This window comes from Eublepharis macularius, chromosome 14 (genome assembly GCF_028583425.1).
Source record: "Eublepharis macularius isolate TG4126 chromosome 14, MPM_Emac_v1.0, whole genome shotgun sequence".
Taxonomy (NCBI): domain Eukaryota; kingdom Metazoa; phylum Chordata; class Lepidosauria; order Squamata; family Eublepharidae; genus Eublepharis; species Eublepharis macularius.
The window spans coordinates 34,761,300-34,787,764 of NC_072803.1; the positions used below are offsets into that span (position 1 = coordinate 34,761,300).

The window sequence follows — 26,465 nt, forward strand, 5'->3', positions numbered from 1 at the left end:
TCAAGGTTGACTCAGCCTTCCATCCTTCTGAGGTCGGTAAAATGAGTACCCAGTTTCCTGGGGGTAGATGACTGGGGAAGGCAATGGCAAACCACCACGTAACAAAAAGTCTGCCAAGAAAACGTCGTGATGCGACCTCCCGCCATGGGTCAGTAATGACTCGGTGCTTGCACAGGGGGGCTACCTTTACCTTTAACCCTATGAGGTAGACTAGGTTGAAAGTCTGTGGTGGGCCCAAGTTTACCTAACAAGTTTAATTAAAGAGCAGGGATCTGAGCCTGTCTCTCTTTAGCCACTACACCTCAGTAGCTCAGAAGTGCTTTGCAATCAATATAGGATTCTTATGCACTCTGATTTAAGCCTCATGCTCTCCTATGGATGGAAGTTACATTTTCTTCTCTTTTTTACATATTTCGATTTGATCAGGATTTTCACAACAGGATGGTTAGAGTTAAAAAAAAGTGGCTTTGAGCTTTCTTTCTTCCTGATTAAATTATAGTCTTCAATGTAGGTCAGATTTTTTAGCTGAAATCCTTTTAATAATAAAAAAGTCCCTGAAAAATCTCTTGTAGTTATGAAGAAGGGGAAAAAATAAATAAAAGAGAAGAAAGGAGGAAGCTGAACTCCCGTCTGATCCGGAGTGTTCAGTTGCAGCCCAAAGCAATTTGAGATGGCTGGGAAATTGAGCCTTGAAATTGAAGGTTTCTAATGGGGATGAAAGGCGAGGGCTGAAAAGCGAGGCAGTCCCCCCCCCCCCGTTAGATTAACTGAGCAGAATCTGGAGTAGAGTGTGAAATCGCCTTTTGCTCCATGTTGCCATGATGAAAGCGGGTGTGGGAAGTTTACCCCCATGGGACAGGATAAAGTTATTTCTCAAAATAGCAGCTGGCAACATGCCAGACTCAACTGATTCCATTGCAGGGGGAGGGAGGAGAACCAAGCATGAAAAACCGTGATTATCCCCTGCCTCTTCTCAGCTAGGCATACTCTGTCCCCAAGACAAGAACAGTTTGTAAAGCTGCTGGGATCGGCACTAGTCTTGGCTAGTAAGGAACACTGCAGGGACTCACTAGCTGAATTTGACAGATTGTTCCAGTAGTGTAACATTTCTTGATTGGGACCTTCCAAAATGTCACAAAACAAAACAGTGAGTGCAAGCTCTTGATTCTCCCAAAACAGTTTATTAGGCTGAATAATCAGTTAAAAAAATAATAAAATAAAGAGAATTTCGGGTGGGGGGGGGAATAAGAAAGGACGGTGTTTTGGCGTGATGGGAAGTCCAAATGCAGTTTGTACCCTTCTCGAAATGGGCACCAAGAGAGGTTGCAGACTTAGATTGCAGTGTTGGATGCAAAATAGGTCAAAAGATGCCTCACAGGCTACTGAGCAAAAATTGCCACTTTCCCTTTGAAATGAAAACCCAGATCCCTGTAAAACAGAAACACAAAATAAAAATCTAACAAGCTTTTTGTTAGGAAAGCTGGAGGTTAATTTTAGATGTATTTGGTAAAGACTCAATAGAAGTCAAATTGGATAGTATTACCTGGTAGTTAGTGGGGGTGGATCACCCCACCACCACCACCAAAACAGTCCTGTTCAAGGATTATCTTCCTTTAGTCTATGTAGTATGTTGTTGTCCCTTATCCAATCCTCCAATTTTTGGAGAAGATATTTACCATATAATTTGGAGACTGTGTCTAGAAGACTAATAGGCCAGTAGTTGTTTGGGTCTGACTTATCTCCCTTTTTGTAGATGTGCTAGTCTTCCATCCTGCTGGAAAAATACCTGTGTTGTTCAAGTGGGACAACAGTTTAGCAAGTATCGGGGACCACCAGCTGGAAAATGTTTTTATCAGGTCTGCTGGGATCAGATCTTCTCCTGGAGATTTTCCTGAGGCTAAGGAAGCTATTAGACTTCCAGCTTCAGCTGCTGTCACAGCAGCTTTAGTCTTCCTTTAGTCATTAGAATCCCTTTACTAGATAGCTAAATTCATTGTTTCCCCAAATATGTAGATTATGGTAGAAAGTGCCCTCAAGTCATAGCTGATTTATGACAACCCCTGGTGGGATTTTCATGGCATGGGACTAACTAGTTTACCATTGCCTGCCTCTGCAACCCTGGGCCAAATCCACACGTCTCAAGTCTTCCGCTTTTTTCCCGCCCATTATTCGCTTCTCAGAGGGCTGTTCACATACTCTTACCTCAATCCCGCCATTCTCTCGCGTCTTTCGTGTTGCACCTCAGATGAATTTGTCATGTGTTCAAACGCTTCTCTTGCGTGGTTCTTACCGTGGATGTGGACAAATAGAAGCGTTTCACAAGGAGACCGCCCCCTTCAAACCACCCCACTTCCGTGTTTGCAGCCTTTCCGGAACACCATCACTCTTTGCCGTGCAATAATCAAGCTTTTCCACTCTCTCCGCAGCATGCCTGCCCGCCCGCCCTTTCCCATTTTTTTTAAAGGGGACTTTCCCAGCATTGTTGCACAATCCCGGCCATAAATCTTAATCGGGGTGCTCCAAAATCCCCACAGAGACATCAAAGGGTGACATCATTTCCATTTCTGTGTCATTTTTAGGATGCCGGACAGTCAGAAATATCGGTGGCTGTTAAAAAAATTTTTTTTTAACTGTTGAAATTACCGTTATAGCGGAAATCCATCATTCTAACATTACATTCAAGCATCAAATAATTAGTCTGCCCATTTGGAGAGTTTGGATCACACTCACCTTAAATATCAGTTCAAATTAGCCCGCCAGAATAATGGTCCAATGGATTTCAAAGAAGAAGGCATAGAATAACATTAACTGATCACAGGCATCATAGGGGTGTGGCCTCACCATAGCAATTTAGCAAAAAAAATGCTATAGCGGAAATCTGATGAAAAAATGGGGGGGGGGAATGAACGTGACGTTGTCATCAGCGATGTCGAATCTAAACCCGCCCCGTATTGCGCGATTCTACCAGGGATGTGGACGAAGTATAGCGCGAGGCAGCAGCAGTAAGAGAAAGGATGTGAACACAGACTGGGACATTGTGGGATAGAATCCAGCGTGATTAACGCACATGAAAAGCGGAAGGTAGGGAAGTGTGGATTCGGCCTTCGTCTTCACTGGAAGTCTCCCATCCGCCAAGGGCAACCCTGCTTAGCTTCTGACACCTCACACAATCAGGCTCACCTGGGTTATAAAGATTGTAGGTCAATCCATATTACAATTCCAAAACAACAGTAGTATAATAACTTTTTATTAGATCCAACCAAAATATCACAAAATAGTAAGTAGAAGCTTTTGAGTTCCTTAGAATTCTTCATCAGGCTAGATGTTCAGTTTATTCTAATTAAATCTTGGTCTCCATTGCAAGAAGACCACAAGCTGCAGACTTCAAGCTTTTCCTTTGTCCCAAAGCATGTTTCTTCCCCCGCATCTCTCTCTCTCTCTCTTTGTATGGAACATCCAGGTTAATTAAGAGTTCTATGGAACTCAAAAGCTTGCACCGAGTGACTATTTTGTGGAAATTTTGGTTGGTCTTATTCAAAAGGCATTATGCTACTGCTTTTTTAAAAAAAATGTTTCTATGGACCAACATGGTTGCCTACCATCTATGTCTAGCTGGTTCCATGATAATAATTGCTTAACCTCATCTGAGCCCTATGGGACCTGCTTTTCGTTCCCAGGCCTCATCTCTGGAACACATGAAAACAAAATGTTAAAAAAGAAGAGTGCTTGAACACCTGTAAAATAGCTTCACTTCAACACATTACAATCAGAACCATCCCTACACATGCCTTAGGTTGGTGGTGGAGAGTGCCGTCAACTCATAGCTAACTTATGGCAACCCCTGGTGGGGTTTTCATGGCAAGAGACTAACAGAGGTGGTTTGCCATTGCCTGGGGCTGCAACCCTGGTCTGTTCCTGGTCAGAGGGGGGAGCAAGTAGCCCTGACAGCCAGCTCTTCCCATTTCAGTCATGAAGTAAGACAGCCCAGTGTTTCTCCTCTCTTCAAGATACGTGTTTATACAGTAGAGTTTGGGTTTGGGTGCAGCAGTAGTTTTTTCTCTTCCTCATGACATTGTTCATTTATTGCCTTTCCCTGGTTTCCTCATTGTTCCTCCATGCTTTCTCTTTAAAAAAAAATTTTTTTTTTATTGGATTAGATGTCATTAAATTGTACATTACAGTCAGTTTCCTTTAATTTTTCCAATTCTAACCCCCTCCCTTTCCCCCCTTTTATTGACTTCCAACAGTTTTCCAACCCCTTGTCCCTTTTCCCTTACTCATTTTAAATTTATTCTATCTGTCAAACGTAAACTTTCACTTTCTTCTAAGCTTATCTGTATAACACAGTGCTCCTTCTGTCTTCCTACTTACTTTAACAACTAAATAATACTTAACTAAATAATACATTCTTGGCATATTTTCTTTTGATAATAACCATTTAGCTAATTTTGGTACTCTATACTCTATTTTATAATCTCATCTTCAATATGGGACAAACAATTTATCCCTCATTTAGCATAATTTTAGATACTTCTATAAACAGTACATTCAATATAAGTCAACCAATTTAACTTATACTCTATATATTACTTTTTCTACATATCTTATCTTCATACTGTTTTAATTATATAATTATATTATTCTTTCATTATGCAACTATCCACCAAAAATAGTCAACCAATTTGACCCATATTTACCTCCAAACCAATTCAATCAATTTAATACATGATCTATACATTAATATATATTTTCCCACCTTACTTAAATTCCTTCATTGCAATTATAAAATTATCTCCATTATACAATTATTGCCAGAAATGAAATTAATTAGTTTCTATCCTTATAATTAGTTAATTTCTATCATTATAATTCTTGTAATAACACCTATAATACTTAATGCTATATATAATAGTCTAATAAAATAGTTGCTTAGAAATTCTCATTTACCTCTCCACCCCCCGGTAAAGTCACCTCCCTCTACTTTTATTGTATTTCAGTAATTTTCAAACTGCCACAGTTCTCCTCCCACCTCCCATTTCTTCACTAAATATTGTTTCAGCTTCTCCCAATCCGTGTTGAACTGTCCTGGATCAAGGTCTCTCAGTTTCCTTGTCATTTTGTCCATTTCCGCCATGTACAGCAATTTATATATCCAGTCCTCAATAGTTGGCACTTCTTGCACTTTCCACTTTTGCGCATACAAAAGTCTAGCCGCTGCTGTCATGTAAAATAGCAATGTCCTATATTGTGCTGGAATGTCCTCCATTCCCAAGTTCAGTAGCAGGAGTTCTGGGTTCTTATTAATTTGAAATTGTAAAATCTCGCTTATTACTCTTATTATTTCCACCCAGTACTGCCTAGCTACCTCACAAGTCCACCACATATGATACAAAGATACCTCATGCTTTTTACATTTCCAGCATTTATTAGACGTGTTCAAATTCCCTAGCGCAATTTTCTTTGGTGTCATATACCAACGATAAATCATTTTGTAGACATTCTCTTTAATATTGGTGCATGTCGTGATCTTCACTGTATTCTTCCACAAGTATTCCCACGCCTCCATTGTTATTTCCTTATTAAAGTTTATAGCCCACTTCACCATTTGCACTTTAACTGTTTCATCTTCAGTATACCATTTCAGCAGCACTTTATATACCTTAGAGATTTCCTTTTTATCCTCTTGTAAAAGTGCCTGTTCTAATTCCGAATTCTCCATTCTTATCCCTCCCTTCACACAGTCCGAATTATAAAGATCTCTGATCTGTCTGTACTGAAACCAATCGTAACTTGGAGACAACTCGTCCTGCGTCTTTATTTTGGGTTTAGAAAATTCCATTCGGGTTATCTCCTTGTATGTTAAACACTGTTGTTCATTATCGACAGTTCTCGGATCTATTACTTCATATGGAACCACCCATGAGGGGATTCCATCTTGTAGGTAATTTCTGTACTTCTTCCAAGTTGTGAATAGGCTTCTCCGAATATAATGATGTAAGAACATAGAGTCCGCTTTTACTTTATCATACCATAAATATGCATGCCATCCGAATATTTTTTTATATCCTTCTAAGGCCAGTAATTTCCGGTTTTTCAGCATCATCCAGTCTTTCAACCACACTAAACAAATTGCATCATAATAAAGTCTTAGGTTGGGCAGTTGCATTCCGCCTCTTTCTTTTGCATCTTGTAACACTTTCATTTTCACTCGAGGCTTTTTGCCTGCCCAAACAAAATCTGATATTTTCCTCTGCCATTTTTCAAACTGCTTAGAGTCTTGGATAATTAGTATTGTCTGTAACAGAAACATCACTCTTGGCAACACATTCATCTTAATTACTGCAATTCTTCCCAACCATGACAAGTTCAGTCTGTTCCATTTAATCAAGTCTTGCTCTATCTGAGTCCACAGTTTCTCATAGTTGTTTTTAAATAAATCTATATTCTTTGCAGTCAGTTCAATTCCCAGATATTTCACCTTACTTGTTACTTCGCAGTCTGTTATTTCCATTAATAGTTGTTGTTTTTGTTTAGTCATATTTTTACATAATATCTTTGACTTCTTTTTGTTTACATAGAATCCTGCCAAATCTCCAAACTCCTTAATCTTCTCTATTACTTTTGGCATATTCTCCATTGGATCTTCCACAATTAGCATTATATCGTCCGCAAATGCTCTGACCTTATAGGAAAAATCCTTTATTTTTATTCCACGGATTGCATTGTCTTCTCGTATCTGTATCATCAGTATTTCCAAAACCAAAATAAACAACAGTGGAGACAACGGGCAACCTTGTCTTGTTCCTTTACCTATAGTCAATTTCTTGGTCACCTCGTCATTCACCACAATTGCTGCACTCTGGTCTCTGTAAATTTCCTTTACTGCTCTTATGAATCTTTCTCCCATTTGTAGCTTTTCCATGGTGGCAAACATAAAGTCCCAGTTCAAATTGTCAAACGCTTTTTCAGCGTCCACAAAGAAGAAACCAACCTCCTTGTCACAACGTTTGTCATAGTATTCAATAGCATTTATAACTGTCCTTAAATTGTCTTTGATTTGTCTATTTGGCAAAAAACCAGCTTGCTCCTCCTCAATAACTTCAGAAAGCCATCCCTTCACTCTTTCCGCCAGTATCTTCGCAAAAATTTTATAATCATTATTAAGTAACGATATAGGTCTATAGTTTTTCACGTTAGTCAGATCTTGCCCCTCTTTGGGGATCAGTGATATATTAGCTTCACTCCAAGTGTCTGGGATCCGTTGATCCTTTAAAACACCATTAATCACATCTTTTAGGAATGGTGCCAGTTCATTAGCCATTACCTTATAAAATTTGGCTGTAAGTCCATCCGGTCCTGGCGCCTTTCCCAAGTTTGTTGACTGTATCGCCTTTCTTATTTCTTCCTCCGTTACTTCATTGTTCAATTTGTCTCTCCAAGCTTCCGAAATTACTGGGAGCTTCATTTTCTCCAAGTATGTCGCTATTGAGTCTTTATTCACCTCTTTTTTATTATACAATTTGGCATAAAATTTATAAAAGGCTCTGCTAATAGCTGTCTGTTCCAGGTACACTTTATTGTCCTCACAGATTTTATTTATTATTTTCTTCTCCTTTCTCTTCTTCAATTGCCATGCCAAATATTTCCCAGGTTTATTTGCGCCTTCGAACGCCTTTTGATTCATTCTCTTAAGATTCCATTCCAATTCTTTGTTATTCATTGCTGTCAGCTGTTCTTGAAGAATTTTAATGTCCTGGTAGATTTTCTTTTTCCCTGGTCTTTTCTTTAACTGTATTTCTTTGGCTTTTATTTTCTCTGTGATCTCCTGTCTCTTCTCCTCTTTTTTTTTCCTGGCTCTTCCATTTAAGTCCATTAATATGCCCCTAATTACTGCCTTGTAGGTGTCCCATACCTTGTTGGTTGGTACTTCGCTATTCATGTTATATTGTATGAAAAACTTTGTTTCTCTTCTCAACATCTCCATATTTTCTCCCTCTTGCAGCAAATCCTCATTTATTCTCCATCCTTTCCTTTTACTCCTTTTCCCCAACTTCCACATAATTGGATTATGATCTGAGCCTACCATAGGCATTATTTCCACATCCTTAGTCCAAAGCACTAAGTCTTTTGAGGCCCAGATCATATCGATTCTTGATAGCGTAGAGTGTCTCGCGGAGAAAAACGTATATTGTCTGCCTTTGGGATTTTGTCTTCTCCATACATCTTCTAAAGTTTCCTGTTGCGTCAATACAAAAAACGTCTTTGGTAATAGTCCTCTTTTCTTTTGTGCAGTTGCTGACTTTTTATCTAGTTCCAAGTTTGTCACTCCATTGAAGTCTCCTGCAAGAATTATCTGGTCATAAGAAAGTTCATCTAATTGCTTCCTCAAGTCCTCAAAGAAGCTTTCTTTTCCTCCGTTAGGCGCATAGATTCCAATCACCAATACTCTCTTTAAATTCCATATACATTCCACTGCTAAAAATCTGGCTTCCGCATCTTTCATCACTAACTTTGGCTGTAGCTCCTCTTTTATATACAATACCACTCCCCTTTTTTTCTTATTAGAGGCCGCTACAAAATCACTGCCCAATTTATTCAATTTTAGATACTTTGCATCCTGTTTTCTAATATGAGTCTCTTGCAAACATACAATATCACATTTTTGTTTTAATAGCCAGTGGAAAATACTTTTTCTCTTATTCGGTGAATTAAGTCCATTTACATTCCAAGATAAAACTTTGCATTCCATATTCATAATCTTGTTGCTGGTAAGTCCTTTTCATTGTCCCTTATAAACTGCTCCATCTCTGATTCAGATCTAATGCGCTTTTTCGCTCCTCCAAATTCAAAGGACACTCCTTCTGGTAGTTCCCATCTGTACCTTATTTTCATGTCCTTCAGAATCTGAATTAGAGCTTTATATTTTTTTTGATCTAACAACACCGATCTGGGTAATTCCTTCATGATAATAATCGTCTTGCCATCAATCTCCAATGGATCTTGAAACTGTTTAGTCACAATCTTCTCTTTTATATTTCTGGTCGTGAATTGCACAATCACATCTCTTGGTAGTTTCCTCTGGGTCGCGATTCTTGAATTTACCCGATATACCACATCTAGGATAGCCACAACTTCCTCCTCCTCCTTCCCCAGGTATTCAGCTAACACCTCAGTGATCTGTTCTTGAGCTGTCTTTCCTTCCACTTCCGGCAAGCCGTGAAACCTCAGCTGCTTCTCCATATGTTTACTTTCCGCAACCGCCATTCTCCCCCTCATCACCCTCATCTCTGTTTGCTGCGTATCTGCTAAGTTCTCCACCGCGCTTTCCACTACCTTGACTCTTTGCTGTGTTCCCTGCAGGTCATTTTGCATTGTTTCCATACCTTTCTTCACTTCTGCCAGCTCATTTTTCACTGTCTCTTTAACCTCTTTAACCTCTTTCACCAACTCCGGTTTCATGTCCTTGAGCTCTTTAATCACTTCTAAAAGTTTTTTATCCAAATTCTCTATCGCCGATTGCCACTCTTTTTTCGACATCGTGGGGCTTGCTTTGGCTCGCTCCCACAAGTCTGCTCTCTTCCTTAGCTCCGTGGCATTTAATTTAATGTCCTTTTAGTTTAAATGTCCCGGTCTTTCCAAAAAAAACTTTTAAAGAGTCCAAAATGTCGGGTGTCTTTTCTCTATGGTTCCTCTATGATTTTTGTAATCCAATATGGCTTACTTCCTCTTTCGCTGAAGCCGCAGCTCTTCCCCTTTCAAAAATGGCGATTCCCTACTTCCTGCCCTCTGGCAAGGGCCGCCTCTCTCCAGCAACTCTATTGTTGTTACGTACTTCCTGTTTCCCGACTTCCCACAGCAGTTCTCGCGATGGTGAAACTTTCTCACAGCCTGATATCTCCTTATAGCCACAGGTATTCAAAACAATAGTCCAATTTCTTTAATAACTTCGTTTAACTTAGTCCTTTTTCTAATATAATTCTTGCCGGGTCCTCCCCTCCTTATACTTAGTCTGTTGCAGTTTAAAAGTCTACTTTAATTCTTCTTTACTTTAAGTAATCTGTCCCGTTTCAAGAGATAGTGATCTTTACCTTCTCATTCACTTTCCTTGGGTTGTAATCACTGTTTCAATCTTAGATTCCCATCCACTCTTCCTTCCCCTGTTGAAGCTTGGGCATGTAGGTCTTATGCCAACCACATTGGCACCAGGACTGCCGCAGAGATTATAGCCGACCTGTCTTAGGGTGGGACCTCAAGGGTCGGGAGAGGATCCGTTGCGTAGGACCCCCGCTCGCCCGAGATCGATGCGCCCTGAGGTGCTTGAGCATTCTATGCCTGTTCTCCGCCTGAGAACAGTCGGCCGCGGGCTTGATTTTGCCCCGCCGGCTGCTTAAACGGCAGCCCGGTCAGCTCCACGATTAGAGCTGCGTTAGACCTTCATGGATCCCAAACCGGAAGTCGTTCCTCCATGCTTTCTCAAAATCATTCCAAAGTTGGTTAAAGAAAGTACGGAGAAACAATGAGGAAACCATGGAAAACAACAAATAGACATTGATGTCCTGAGGAAGCTCGGAGAAAAATGCAGCAGTTTGGTGGTCAAAACATAATTTCTAAATAAAAGATCTCAGACAATCAGCCGAGAAGTTCTCCTGCTACGGCTCCATTGGAGTGCTGGGTTCTATGCTCATGTGAATTTGTGGGAGGGGATGTCATTCAGATTTTCTGCCTCGGGCACCAAGATACTTAGGAATGGTCTTGGTCTCCCTTTCCTGACTCCTGCCTTTGTGCCTCTTCTGCCTACAGGTTTTCTGAGCATCTTCTTGGACCTGCCAAAATGCCGAGTCAAAGCCTCTCCCAGGAAGGCTCAGACCAGCTCACCTTGGCAGCAATGCTTGGAAATATATTTAAGGTTTGTATTAAGCAGACCCCAGGTATGTGCAGATATACATCATGTGAGTGGAGAGCCTGCTGTGGGAGTGCACTCACTGTATTTAAGATGCACGTACAATCTTCTTTTCCAGAGTGCATTCTGGGAAAATCTGTGTTTGCAATTTGCTGCAGAAACCAGATTCTCACATTGCTGATGGGCAAGCTCTTCTGTTAAAACCCCCTCCCCCCTTTATAAAAATGCATTAGAAAAACATTTTTAACATATCAAAATGCCAGATAGACATGCGAGGCACACAAAGACAAAAAGCCCAACAAAGGGGTCAGGGCACCTGAAGCATGGAAAGAAAGGTGAAGAGGAAAACAAATCTGGAGGTTTATCTATTTATTTAAATTATTTATAGTCTGCCTTTCTCTCTAAGACTCAAGACAGATTATACTGTAAATCAAATAAGATCAGTAGGGTTTTGTATATGATAGTCTTGAATTCAGCCTAGTAACTGATGGGCAACCAATGGAGCAACTGCAGAATGGGAGTGTTATTTGCATGCTCTGCCAGTGTGTTAGGAGCTAACTATGGTCTTCAGGCTGCCAACTACTGACTGTTCTCCCACTTAAAGTGTCCTGTCTGGCATCAACCGGGACCCGTGTCTTTTCCATTATCGTTCCCTCTTTGTGGAACAAGCTTCCTATTGAGATGAGGGGAATACATTCATTAGAAATCTTCAGGAGGCACTGCAAGGCCATATTATGTTGGAGTTTAAACTTGCAGGCATTTGGGGGGGGGGGTGAGGAGGAGGGAATCTGAAGTTTTATTCTATTAGTTTTAAACAGTAATTTTAAAATTGTGATTTGTAAGCAGCTTTGAGCCATGAGGAAAGGCAGGATATAAACATTTTAATCAATAAATCCTAAGGAGCTCTGCACCCTTTTAAGCCCATTGATTTCAATGAATTTAGAAGGGTATAATTCAGTTTAGGATTGAACTATAAATTAAGGGTTCAGCTATATATAAGGCTGAGAGCTCTGTGAACAGAGCAGATTTGGATTAGGATCATGGGGGACGGGATAACCCCCCCCCCACACACACACACACACACTATTTTTCTGACCTGAAATGCCTAGAGTGATCCTTTGTTTGCCCTTTTATGTTAAACATTCATATACTTGCATGGGGAAACATGCAAGTTCCATCACCACAGCCAATGGAAAGTAACATGATGTGTGATACATTGGAAGGTTCAGAATGTGCCTGTTCCGGAAATCACTGTGGAACCCCTGCCAGGTTCTGGCTCAGATTTTGGGGCAAGGATAGAATTTCCATCTAAAGGCCCCAACATTTAGCCCATTGAAATTTGACCTTATTTGGCTGGCTCTGATTTCAGTTAAACTGGTTTCATTCATGCTGTGCGCAGATTAGCTTCTTTTGAGTCGCTGCTGCCACCAGCTCCTCTGCCTACCATCCTGCTAATCCCCTTGTATGTCACACACCACAATCATCTCCGTGGCAGCTAATTGTGATGCTACTAACTATGGGATTAGGATTTTCAAGTGGAGAACGTACAGCTGAAACAAGCAATGCCTTAAGGTATCAGAACTATTAGTTACACAGAGACGTTCCCAGCATGAAAATGCAAGCATAGAGCTCTGACACAACAAGAAAAATGTCCACAACAAGGACCAATTTTGTTGGGTTTTCGTGCAGTACTGTTCAGAGGCAGGACTTGGAAAACACTCAGCAAGATGAGCTGTTGAATCAAAAGCAAGAGCTGTGTGAAAACAGGGCAGCATTCAGCCAATGTAATTTTTCCTGTTGCTCTGAAACTGTGACAGTTGTGCAATCACATTTCTACACAACTGCAATTGATGTGCTAAATTGCGGGGGAAAGATCACATTTCTCCAGAGACAAGATACTGCTGTTTGAAATCTTAATATCTTGCAAGAAAAACACCATCTTCAGGAAGGCAACTGCATATTCACTCATCTGGTTGTCTGGAAAGGTTCATGCATTCAGGACCTAACTATGGTTCAGACTACATAATATATTTGACCACAAGTCATGCTGAGGGACCTGTTTCCCTGACACCAGTTGGTACTTCAGAGTCCAGCTTGGATCAGGACCACAACATGGGGGAGGGGGGGGGCTACTGCCTTTCCTGCAGCACCGTATTCCTGAACTAAAGTGGATCAGGGAGGTTATTTGCCCCCTTGAGGAGCTGCTTGTGCACTGAATCCTGCACATTCAGCCTTACAATAAGGCAAATAACTTCTCCTCCAGGGCCATTTAGGCTTGGGAAGACAGTGAAAGAGGGAAGGCAGAAGCCTTTCTTGCCTCTGTGCCAAGGTTGCCAAGCCTCCAGCTATGGTGGGAGGCCTCCTGGCAGCAGCCCTACTTGCCTGCTACTCTCCAAGTGGCAGTGAGAGAATTAAAAAAAAAGCAACCCATCTGCACTGCTATATCATTTCCAGGAAAAATCTGGAAATTTTGTGGGGTAACTCTAGGAATCGCCAGAAACTCTGTGGTAAAAGCATCATTTCCAGCAATTCATAAAGCTACCAGCATCACTCCCGAGTTTTTCCCCAGAAGGGACGTAATGGCACAGGTGACATCAAAGACTCCTCAGGTCCCTGCCCCAAACCCTCCCTAAGTGAGCTTATGACCAAGCATATTGTGTAGTTTGACCCTGCATGATACACTGTTCTTGAGGCTGTCTCTGGGTCTAGTTGGCATATATGGCCTAGATGTTACTTGCTCAGAACTTAATTCCCAGGCAGGGGGTCAGGTGTCTTGCACAGAAAAGGACTTTGACATAATGGGTCTTTGACACAGTGAGCCATAAAAGCTGGTGATAGTTCTGATAACAGGAAAGTGTAAGATTCCTCCACATCCTTGTGTACTGAGTGATTCGATCCCACACATTTGCTACTCCTGAGGTCTGATGAACCCACAGATGTGCCATACAAATTTTGCTGCTTGCATCCAAGGAGAACCTGAGTCACTGAGAGGGTATTAATCTGCTTGAGATCAGCTCTGATTCAGTAGCAGAGCAGATGTTGGAGCCCTTGCAGCCCACCGCTTCCTTTTCTAACCACAGGCGAATGTCTTCAAAGTGTGTGGTAAACTTCCTTCCCAGGTGTGAATAATTAATCAGAAAACTGCTTTAAGTGTCCTCTCCTCTTTTAATCCTGGCCAATCCCCAAATGCCTTGCAAGCAAGAGAATGTGAGTTACGTCCAGTCTCTTCATGGCCATCTTTGCAAGCGTGTTAGTAGCAAAGGGAGCAGGTCTATCACATATCTTTGGGAGAAGCCAACATAGGCAGTCCTGTTCCCCTTTTTTGGCATGTCATTCTTTTACAGCAGGGACTCTAAACTTGGGTCATTGCAACTGTGTGACCCCTATTAGTCTGGTGTATTGCATGCATTTAGATGCAATAAATAAAAGCTAACTGGCCAGTCCGGAGGCCATGGAGCCCACCCATCTCATTCTTTATAAGCTCAGAACAGGAATAGTGGGTTAGGAGAAGTGGAGATGAAACAGAACCTGGGCCAATTCCAGACGACTAACCTGAAGGCGCTGCATGCCGCCATGTTCCGGATTGCGACGGGGAAAACGCGAAATATCGCGTTTTCCCCGTCGTGATCCGGAACACGGCAGCATGCAGCGCCTTCAGGTTAGTCGTCTGGAATCGGCCCAGGTTCAGGTTCAAGATCCAATCCAGGCAGGAATGGATCCAGGAGCAGCAGGTTAGAGAAGGATGAAGCAGGCAAACAGATAGCACTAAAATGGAAACTCAGTGCTAGTGGCTGGCTTGGAGAAAGTCTCAAAGAGGGGTAAGGATAAGCAGGCTGACAGATTGGTATATGCAAGGAAGCTGTGCGGTAGCTGACTTCTTCTGAAAGCAACCTTAGCAGGGGTTTTGAAATTGGGCCAGTGTGGCCAAGGCAACCAACATGAGAAGCTTTGGAAACCTTGCAAAGCCTATAATAGATTCACAATCTTATTTATATATTTAACATATCTATGCCCAGCTGTCTCTGCTTAAAAAGCATCCCAGACAGTTATTTCCCAAGATTTCAGATCGGCTGGAAAGGCCATGCTTCAAATTCTCTCTCGTGGTGAGGCAGAATTGACATCCATGTATAGTGGGTCCTTTTCAGTGGTTGCCTCAGAGCTTTGGAATACCCTTCCTCAAGGAATCCTCCTTGTTCCATAATTGCACAGGTTTCACAAAAGAACAAAAACTTTCTGCTTCCGGAGGTTTTTGTTTTATCTTCCTGGCTTTTCTTACCATCGTTCTGTCCCCCTAATGTCCCCACCTGCTTCTGGTCTCTGTTCCATTTTATTGTGGTTAGATGATTTTTATCATTTTATTGAAGGGTGATATATTTTATTCTCATGTTGTTTTGGAACCTGTGGAAAGTGGCTTATAAACCTTTTGAACAAATATTTTAAAAATACAATAATTCTCTTGTATGTCTTGTCTAAAGCATTCCAGTGGGTCCCGAAGCCAGTAGTCTGGTGGGAAGATTCGCCCATAACATCTCCACCTATTTCTAGGCAGAAGAAAGAACCGCTAAACCCCAATGGGGAAGAGCAGTTCAATTGGTGTCCCTGACTCCGATGAAGATTTTTGTCCTGTCCTTCAGCATTTTAATTTTTGTGGTTTCGGGAATGTCTTAAAAACACACCAAGAACCCCCCACCCCCAGAAAAACTTTAGGAACAGCATTGCAACAATTTCCTACATTGCTACTATACTATATTTCATTTCTGTTGCATTTTAAATTTACATTGGACTTTACCATTTTTTTAATTGTTTTTAATGGATTCTTGGCAGAGGTGGATAGCTTTCCCGATCCAAGACAAATTTCCCATATACTCAAGCACACAAATTCACAAGTACTGTGTCAAGTTGTTGTTTGCTAGAGGCAGTATGCATCTGTCTGTTTGGGGCCCTGCCTGCTGGCCAGAAGTAAAAGCCAGCAGGTCCCAGATTAACCCATATATCCATCCAGCTCATTTGTAATGGGATGCAGCTGCTGGTATCATGTGGTTCATTGTCTCTGCTACAGACCAGGCCATTGCAGCTGTTTTGCAGGCTTTGCCTGAGAGGAAATCTGCAGATATGGAAGTGTTAGGTGGGAAGCTCTTGAAGACCATTCTGCGCTGATCCAAGATGGTCATTTTTGAGAAAGCACCCCTGCTTCCTCATTCCCACCCCACCTTTCCTTTTCAGCCCCTGTGCAGCTGGCTTTTCGGATGTTCTGGCAGCCTCTTGACACTGTTTGGATTTCTCCTTTCCTTCCTAGTTCCTGACATTGTGTGTGGCATCCCATCCGCATGGCTACCCTGACCGCCAGCGCATGGCCCTCCTCGCGTTACTGTGCCGGCTCAGCCTGGATAGGAACCTGCAGAAGCAGTCCCTCTTGGAGCTCCAGCAACTGCTGCTGGTCCTACTGGAAGGCATCCAGGACTGGCAGGCAAAGGTACTCACGACTTTGGACAGGGCACTTTGTGGGTGCTCCCTGCTCGTGTCCTGTTCCTGTCAGAGCAGCTCAACATGCTGAAATTGAATAGGGGATGCTTCTCTCACCCCGCCCCCCCATGTTCCCCTTGCCTCATGTTCTTAATTTGAAGGAGGGGTTCTTTAATCATTTATTTCAGAAACAATCATGAAAAAGAAGGGATGTGCCACAACTGCAAAGAGCAACTTTAATGCAGCACTTTACAAGGAAGCTAATTTAAACAGGAGTCCAGTGGCAACTTGGACTAATAAAATTTATTCCAGCATGAGAGGTTTTGTGAGTCAGAGCTCACTTCATCAGATGCATAGATATAGGTATACAGTTTAATTTTGCTAACATGGCTATCCCTCTGGATTTATTATAAAGAGGGTGACGTATCATGCTCTAATGAACTGCTGGTGATGTTCTGATGTGTGTAACATGTCATGTTCTTCCAGTCGCATAACATACTTCTTACTTTGGAACTCTTTGGGTGGCAGCCCTATCATCTCGCCAGGAAAATCTCCATCTGTTCATTTCTGGGTATTGAACTGCTGTTACATGCTCACAAACAGTTACAAATGGTGGCACCATGACCCGTAAGGGCAAGATGGAGTTGACCAACAGGGCAGCAAATAATGGTCAAAGAATGGCCTTTGACCCACAATTCATTTTATTCAGGGTTACTAACAAGCCTGAAGAAAAATGTCCTGTCCCTTTAATAGAAGTTTAATGGGATGTTATTTAGCAGGTTGATGTTATTACTGCCATGTCACGAAAATATGAAACTTCCCATTTCCACACACAAAGCCTCTAGGCCAGTTGGCCTCTTCGTGGTGCATACTGAAATCACCTTAGCCTGGCTTGATTACCATTTTTTGTACACAAAAGAGTGAAATTAGAGATGGAATTTTTCCCCCTCCTGTTCTTCCACTTCTTGTTCCTGAATGCAGTAACGATAAAAATCAATTTCGAACATGTTGCTACAGTCCCTCCTTTGCCTCTATAGCGTACATCAGTGCCAAACTACAATTGGGTCTCTGCCTTTTATTCTCCTGACAGGGTGCTGGTGCTTTTAGCAGCTGCACACCAAAGACATGTGGTGATGAAAGCTTCACCTGTTGCATTTCTGCCTTCACAAGCCCCGTAAAAGGACAGGAATTCAGCTTGGGGGTTGTATCTTTAAACTGGTGGCTATGAAGCAGCCCCTGAAAAACTGTGTCAGGGTGACTTGGAAGAATCCAAAGCTGACAGTGGAATTCTGGCTCATGCAGCTGCTGCAGTCCTTCTTGGCAGCACTTTGGTCTCCTTCTGCTGGCTGATCCTCTTGAGCTCCGCTCACGGCACATGTGGTCTGCAGGGACCCTTCCAATCCCTTCGAAAATGTGTTGTGCTGATGAATCTTTAGGGACTGTTTGTGGAGGTTTACAGGAGGCATCCCCCATTGATGTTTTTCCTTGTCTTTTTACTAAGGTTGCCAACTGGGTCCAGGGGTAAAATGTCCCACCCTTTAATACAGGTTTAATACACAGAAATGGGCAGTTGAATCTTTCTCTGGCATGGAGTTAAATGGCTGCAAATCAAACTGATATTAAAAGGACATCAAGAGAGACGCATGAAAAATTGATCCAGAGGAGTTAGCCGTGTTAGTCTGTAGTAGCAAAATCAAAAAGAGTCCAGTAGCACCTTTAAGACTAACCAATTTTATTGTAGCATAAGCTTTTGAGAATCACGTTCTCTTCGTCAGATGCATGGAGGGCAGAAGGAAACTGGCCAAATATAGAGGAGGAGAGGTGGGGAAGGGGGGAAGGAGGAGAGGGGGGATGTAAACAACTCCTTTGATATGGAGAGGCAGACAGCTCCTTTTGGTGTGGGGATCAATTTGCTTGTGTAAAGATTCAAAGGAGTTTGCCGTGTTAGTCTGTAGTAGCAAAATCAAAAAGAGTCCAGCAGCACCATCAAGACCATCCAATTCCACTGCAGTACAAGCCCTCGATAACCACAGTCCTCCCCGCCAGATGCATCTGACAAAGAGAACCGTGGTCCTCGAAAGCCCATGCCAGGTGCCACTGGACTCCCCCTGACCCCACCTCTGTAAAGGAAATCAGTTACCTGTGATAATGAGATAACCATTCATAGTCCCTATTCAGTCCCAGCTTGACAGAGTCAAATTTGCATATGAATTCCAATTCAGCAGCTTCCCTTTCAAAAACAAAATCCAACGGGAAGCTGCTGAATTGGAATTCATATGCAAATTTGACTCTGTCAAGCTGGGACTGAATAGGGACTATGAATGGTTATCTCATGATCACAGGTAACTGATTTCCTTTACAGAGACGGGGTCTGGCGTGGGCTTTCGAGGACCCCGGTTCTCTTTGTCAGATGCATCTGGCGGGGAGGACTGTGGTTATCGAGGGCTTGTGCTGCAGTGCTGCTGAACTCTTTTTGATTTTGCTACTACAGACTAACATGGCAAACTCCTTTGAATCTTTACACAAGGAAACTGATCCCCACACCAAAAGGAGCTGTCTGCATCTCCATATCAAAGGAGTTGTTTACATCCTCCCTCTCCTCCTTCCCCCCTTCCCCCCCTCTCCTCCTCTATATTTGGCCAGTTTCCTTCTGCCCTCCATGCATCTGACGAAGAGAACGTGATTCTCAAAAGCTTATGCTACAATAAAATTGGTTAGTCTTAAAGGTGCTACTGGACTCTTTTTGATTTTGCATGAAAAATTGGCAACCTTACTCTCTCTACCTATGCACAATATCCATACCCCTTTATTCTTCCAAGCCTTGCCATAAAAAAATACATTTTTAAAAGTGTGGCTCTTGTTTCCTATATTGATTGTGCAAAATAAGGCAACATATGGAGATTTGTTCCAGCTGCATGGTTATTTTGATCACAGAATTGGGTTGAAGAATATTGACGTTGAGGCTTATGCCCTAGTTATAGTCTCATGATAATAATTATGATGATAATAGCACATGTTATTAAAACCTCTTTTCTATGTGAGTGCTATACATAAAAGTAAGAACTGAGAGGCCCTGCCTGCAGGCTTAGAATGTTACAGTGCATTTGCACCTCTTTGTTGTCTTTAGCAACATTCTACAGTGAAAGGCTTAAACCCAAATTATCCTTACCTACCATGGTCCTGATGGCTCCTGTTTGGGGATATTAGGATCCATCTGCTTTGTCTCTGTCCACCTCCCCCCCACAACCCAAATCCCTGATTTTTCATTGGAGTCTTGCTGATACATCTTTGTGTCCTGTCTCTGCATTCAGCTCAGCCAACAATAATATATTCCATTTAGCTGCTTAATTAATGACAAAGCTTAATGAACCTCTGGCACAGGTTTTGACTTGGCAGGTCCCTGCAGAGCCTGGCAGCACTGCTTGCTTTGCATGCTTTTGGCTGGGGCTGGCATGCCTGACTTGGCCAGGGTCACCACAACCTGCTGGTTGAAGGCAGGCATTCTGTTTAGACTACTCCCCTCCCTCTTCCCAGCTGCTATCTGGCCTTGAACACAGCCCATAAAGGGAAAAAGTCTCTAGGATGTAAATCTATCAGTTGGTTAGGGGATGTGGGAGTACCTCTAGTCATATCTACACAGGCAAAAACTCACAATTCAGTTTATCATTTGCTGCACACAAGCTTACTGAGAACACGAGAGTGGCATTGTGCCACAGGTGGCTTGTGTTTTGCCTACCTACTGCTCTACAGCAGACATCAAGTCCACGGTGCAGGATGGTGCTATCTCTGCCTTTCCTTTTGTGTGTGCTTAATATTTAAATAGCCGTATCTCATCTAATCTCGGTGGCTCAGAGGTCCTCGGAGGAAGGTTGCAACATTTCCAACAATGCTTTAAAAATATTGCTCAAGTATATAACTGATGAAATATCATCATAAAAGCAGGCCAAAATACCATAATAAAAACCCTGACCAATAAAAATTTGTGGTCACTATGATCCTTTTCCAACATCTTTAAAGTGATCGCATCGAGCTTCATATATGCTTGGGGTGCCTCCAGAGTTCTGCACAAGATCTGGGATGATGCTTTGTCATCCTCCTCCTCAGTTAAATTCAGAAGGTCATCTGCATCAGCACTGAATGACATGGTCATGCCCCAGCCCTCTTGGTGAGCTTGGAGTCAGGGAACAGACAACATTTGCACTGCACTGTGGAGGTTCACCAAGCACCCTGGAAATGAAGAACAACTGCAGGAACAATTTCTTGCCCCTAGCTTTGATGAGGGGCTGCAGCTCAACACACTCACCAGGGGGAGAAGGGGTACTTTTTATGGTGAATGTGGAAAGTAGATTTCCAGATGTCTACTGAGAATATGGCCAGAAGAGAAGGAGAGAGCAGAAGACAAACTAAGGTCGTGGTTATGCTGCAAATGTACATAAGATGTATACTGCTGTAACAGTCCAGGCTTCCCTAAAGCCTCCTGTCAGTCATAGCTCGGTGAAGGTGTTGGGACTTTTCTGCTAGAGTTCTCTAGCTCCTCATCATAGAACTACATTTCCCAGAGTTCCCTGGGATGAGGGAATGACTTATTCTGTAATTCTCTTCCTTGGAAAATTAAAATATATCTACAACACACAATTCAGATGAACTTTCAGGGAGGGAGAAGGACAGTTGGAGGAAGGGTGGGGAGTTGTATGGAGAAGATCATGAACATAAGAACATAAGCAAAGCCATGTTGGATCAGGCCAGTGGCCCATCCAGTCCAACATTCTGTCACACACAGTGGCTAGAAATCCAGTGCCATCTAAAGGACTGTCAGTGAGGCCAGGACACCAGAAGCCCTCCCACTGCCTTCCTTCCAGCACCAAGACAACAGAGCACCACCACAGGGCACCATGACTTGCCCTCCTAACCCCATACCCCCAGCAACAGTCAGAAGGTGTCCTCAACCTCCCCCACCTCTTCACAACTTGATGTCTTTTCTTTGACAGCTGCTGGAATTGTGCAAGTCCCTCTGTCATGTCTCTCAGCACCATCACAACCTAGTGACCGTCATGCACCTCTTTCCTGATACCACAGACAGGGGAAGGTGAGTTCATCCTTGTGCAGCAAGAACTTTGGGTTGACTGGAGGGAGGATGTCACTCTCAAGAGATTGTAGAATCAGCCTAATTGGGTTTTCTCTGTATTTTTTTACATGAGAGGCACAAGTTGTCACAAGCAGAAGCTAGGCGTAAGTGCTTCCAGGTGATACATGCTACTATACAAGAAGCATTACTCTACAATGGAATATGGTGCCATTCTGAGACATTCCAATCCTTTCATTCCCATTCTTTCCATCTGCTCACAGCCTTATCTGAATGGACTGTTAGCTTCTTTTGCAGCCTCCTTTGTCTAAACAGAAGCTGCTGCTTTGAGAAATGGGTGTTTTGTGAAAAGGGGCGGTGGGGCCATTAGTTTCAAATCATGTTGTTTAGAATGAGAAATAGCTGCAACTTAAAATGAATTGTGCTGTCTACCAGAAAGGTAAACACAAGCGACTGTCCTGTTGTTTACCACCAGTTTTGTAATTGGAGGAGGCAATAGTTGTAGTAGAGATGATGGCTGGCACTGATTTGGCTTAATGGAACTGAAAGGGATGGGGCAGGCAGAAGATTTCCCAGCTGCCATTGGCTTGAGGACAAAGAGGAGAAGTAGGGGCTTAGGAAAGCAGGGGTGTGGGACATGTTTATGAGAAATCAGCAGGCTAAAGGAAACGGAGAAGATTAGGAAAGGTAGGTTGGAAGACAGAGTGGCTCAGAGGATGGGAGGAAGCTACAGAAATGGAGTCTGAGAGCAGATGGGAGAGAGAATAGGCAGAGATGGGAGGTGTGTATGACCAGGGGCCATTTCGTAGAAAAAGAGCTGCAGGAACTCATTAGCATAACTCATCAGCATATGCCACACCCCTTGCCATCAACGGAAGTGTGTCATTGGCATAGCTGATTTGTATATGCCACACCCCCTGGCCTCACCTATCCTGGCTGTTTGGGACCCAATCCTGGCCCTTCAGGGCCAAAATTGGTCCCAAAATGGCAAAAAGGGACTGAAAATGGCCGAAAAGGGTCCCAAAATGGTCAGAATTGGGCCACTGCTAAGTGGGAGAGGGATCCACCACCAGTCAGAGGCCTGATCCTGGCTGTTTTGGGACCAATCCTGGCTGTTTTAGGCCCGATCCTGGACATTTTGGGCCAAATCCAGTCTGAAACGGGCCCAAAATGGTAAAAAATCAAGTGGGCGGGGCCACCTGACATGTGACCTTTTTGGAAAACTACCAGAACTGCGTTCCTGTGCGTTCCCCCTCAAAATGAGCCCTGTGTATGACCAAGGGCTGGTTAGGTGGGGAAGGCTTGAAGTTCACATATCTGGAATAGGAAGGCTGCCACAGTCTCACACATAGCTTTTCCCCTATGTCTTTGCATTGTTTTGTCAATCAAATCAGGTTTACTGCACCATGACAAGAACATTCCATAATCACATGAACTGTGTTTCCCTGATGATAGTGCTTTATATATATATTGCATATATGATGCATGAGCATTGGAATGGTATCTTGTGCTGTGTTGTGCGTGTAGCAGTGAAGCCTTGCCGTAAACACTGCATTTATCAGGGAAGAACGAACAAGCAAGAGGAAAAAAAGAGTGCATGTATCAAGGAAGAGGGAGGAGAGAGAAAGAGAAACAGTAAGGAGGAAATAAGCCACAGTTGCAATTGGACAACCTTTCTCCTCCTTCCTCTCCCAGAAAGTATCTGCAGGGGTCCACGCCACAAAGAAGCCCAAACATGCAACTTTGCTCTCTCAGAGTGGTGGGGATGGTGGGAAATTCCATGAACAAGACATCTGCATACTTAGTCACTATGTGGCCTTCCAGCTCACATGTACATCAAGGCACATGGTATAAGGGATGGCCACCAACACATTGCTCTACTGTATGAGTGCTGCTGCCATCCAAATATGAACCAGGTCAAAAGAAGGACAGAGAGAGAAGGGGGGGCAGTTCCACATTTATTCTGGAATTGCTGTTATTTGTTCATTCAGGTTTATCAGCCAATCTAAACAACATCATTGGCAACCTCTTGCATTCCAGTATGTTCTTGTATTGTTTCCCCATATTTTTTCAGGCCCAATTTGGGGTGTTTATTTAAAAACGTAAATAATAATTCATGCACCAGGCTGTCCTTTGTGAACATTTACAACACAATCGAGATTTGTCATGGCTACTATCCATTCATTTTCTTCCCTCCCTTTTCCTTCCAGCTTAATTAATTCCTATTTCTTTGAATCAGTTGTCAATTATTAGTTTTTGTTTGGAGAGAGAAGAGAGGTGGGAAGCTTTAAGGTCTGCTTTTCATTTTGTAGACAGTCAAAGGCAGCACTCATTTCTTTTAAAAATATTATTTTGAAATTGCACTTTTACAATAATAAATAATAACATAAAAATTATGAACAGTGACTTGGGTTTCCTAAAAGGTGAAAAGCGTTATTTATTCGCCCAATGTCCTCAGGGGACAAGAATTTATAAATGCCCAAGAGAACCAACCAGCCAGGACAGCAAATAATTAGTCTGAAAACGAAGAAACAAGACTTGAGGGAAGATGCAAATCATTTGCTAAAGATTACTTGTTTCTGAATAGACACACAGTAGGTTCTTGTCATTGGGGGAATATCCTCCTAGATTAAGTGTTGTGTGTAACCCTGTTCCAATTCTACTTGCAGATAATTGTGAAAAATGGACCGCAGCACTGAAAGGTCTTGGTGTGAAACTAGGTTGCCTCACACATGCTGCCACTGCCATCAAAATATCAACAGGATCTTGGGGGGCCAGCAAAGAAAGAAAAAATAAGGGGGAGATGGAGAGTTTCTCTATACAAAACATCATACACTAGTAGGATCAAGTGAAAGATCTTACACTGGTTCTCCCATTGTGGATACACATGCACTGCTAGAGAGACAGAGTACACTTGAATATAAGACCACACAGAAAGTAAGTCACTTGAGCATCTCTGTGTAAGATGTACTGTCTAGAGAGACTCGGTGTCTCTCTACACGAGGCATCTTACACGAGGACGCTCAAGAGTAGGGAGATGCAATGTTAGTCAAGAAGGATAGTTTTAAAAGACAGAACCGGTGGAGATCGCTCGTCAGAGGATTTGTTAATTTCATCTTCGCCTCCCCAAACTAGAGGTGAAATTCACAGCGCCAGCTCCTTCTTTTTAATGCTTCCCAGCTAACATTGCGTCTCTTTACACTTGAGCGTCCTTGTGTAAGATGTCTCGTAAGAGAAACGACATGCCTGCAGTAGAAATGGAACAGTCTTCATTGGTTCTTTAATGTGAAAGGAGGGAGGGAGAGAGTGCACAGGTATTTCCCAATCAAACTGTTTGCTTGCAGGCTTGTAGTCCTTCAATCTTTGAAAGTTGGTGGAATGAAAAGTGGATGAGAGTTGTAAGGAGTTACGTGACTTCCTGGAGGCTATGCAGTTGTTGGCTGAACGATTTGCAGGGCTTTGTTGAGAGGGAGGGGAGATTAGGGATGACCTGAACAAGAAGAGCATCCGATTTTGAGGTGGTAGATTAGCTGCAGTGTCCTAAAAACTGTTGTATCCTGTGTATCCTGAGGATATTTGAATTGTTGTTCATCTCCTCCCTTCCATGTTTGCCCTCTCTGTGTGCAAGCCAGCATCTGCTGTGAATCTGGCTGGGGAAACAGTTGCTGGAAGGGAGTGGGCCAGATGAGAAGCTCTGTATCTCATCCGCCCCAATGCAAAGGACTCTCATCTCTTGTATGAAGCATGCTGCTATTGGGGGGCCCCATTTCCTTCTTTGGGATGGGTGGCGGACATTTCCCAAGATTCTCTTTTCATTTGCACATTGCTTGAGAGAGGAAAGGAGCTCAGTCCGTCTCTTTCTGGGGCCAAGAGTTCAAGTCCCGGCAAAGGAAAGCAGAGCAGCGGGCAAGGGTGTGATGAACTCTCATCTCTTCCTATACGTAAGGGCTTCTTCCACTTCATTCTGCTCCCTCCCAATGAAGGAAGCAGATATGACAGCTTTCAAGGCTCCAGGAGAAATGAAGTTCTCTGGCTCAGAGATGGGAGGAAGCTCTGAATACTTGAATTAAGGGCTTAGGGGATTCTAGATAGCAAGACGCTGATCTGGAGGTTGATCCTATGCAGTTACTTTGATGGGATTTCCTCCAAAGTAAGAATGCATAGGTTTGCAACCATTTTTATTTAATTTATCTAGATATATATGCCCTCTTTTTCTCCCCAATGGGGAGCCAAAGTGGCTTACAACATCATTCTCCTATCCTTCATTTTATCCTCTCAACAACAATCCTGTGAGGTCAGTTAGGTAGACAGTATGTAATTGGCCTAAGGTCCCTTTCTGTGGCAGAGTCGGGATCCTAAGAATCCAAATCCTAGTCTGACACTCTAAGCACTTCACCATGCTCCCTCTGTAGCCTTAGAGCTATCACCTCTCCCCCAAAGGAGCCATAAGGCCTTTGGCTGTTTTTCAGTCATATATGCCTGTTAACCTAAATTAGCGGCAGAGAACTTTTAGTTTGATTATACCTCCCAACTTCAGTCTAAAAATTAGCTCCACTCCTGCCCCTCAGCTAGGTGGACAATCTCCTGAGGGTTGGCCCCAGATCAGCAGGAGGTAGGAAGTCCCCCGGAGATTGCCCGCCGCTGGCAGGCAACCTGAGAAAGCAACTTCCTGAAGTGGTGCCATTGTGCCAGCCGCGGATGTGCTCCTGCTCTTTGCTGGGGCCAATTTTGGCCCCAGATGGATTGAATTTAATCTGCACAAAGTGTGGGAACACACCCATAGCCAGCGTGGTGAGGTCACTTCCCAGAAGTGAAGTCATCACGCAAGTGCTGGGAGTGTGCTTGCACAAAAACAACAGTCTACATGGCACAAGGTAAGTGCCAGGTTCCCCCCGCCCCCACTCCCACCAGAAAGGTATAGGCAACCCTATCCCCAGCCTCTTAAATTCCACTTTACTTTAGGGCCAAAATCCTCTCCACAGCCAATGAGCTCATCTTCCTGTTTCATTAACCTATCTG

At 42.9% G+C, this 26,465-nt stretch overlaps 1 protein-coding gene across 1 annotated transcript in view; it reads left to right on the top strand.

Annotated features, from left to right (window-relative positions):
- FAM178B (family with sequence similarity 178 member B) overlaps positions 1 to 26,465 on the top strand; it is a 202,698-nt gene that overhangs the window by 77,576 nt on the left and 98,657 nt on the right. The window contains exons 4-5 of the mRNA XM_054997241.1: positions 16,197 to 16,373; positions 21,352 to 21,449. Of these exons, the coding sequence (XP_054853216.1) occupies positions 16,197 to 16,373; positions 21,352 to 21,449 (275 nt within the window). The remainder of the gene's footprint in view (positions 1 to 16,196; positions 16,374 to 21,351; positions 21,450 to 26,465) is intronic.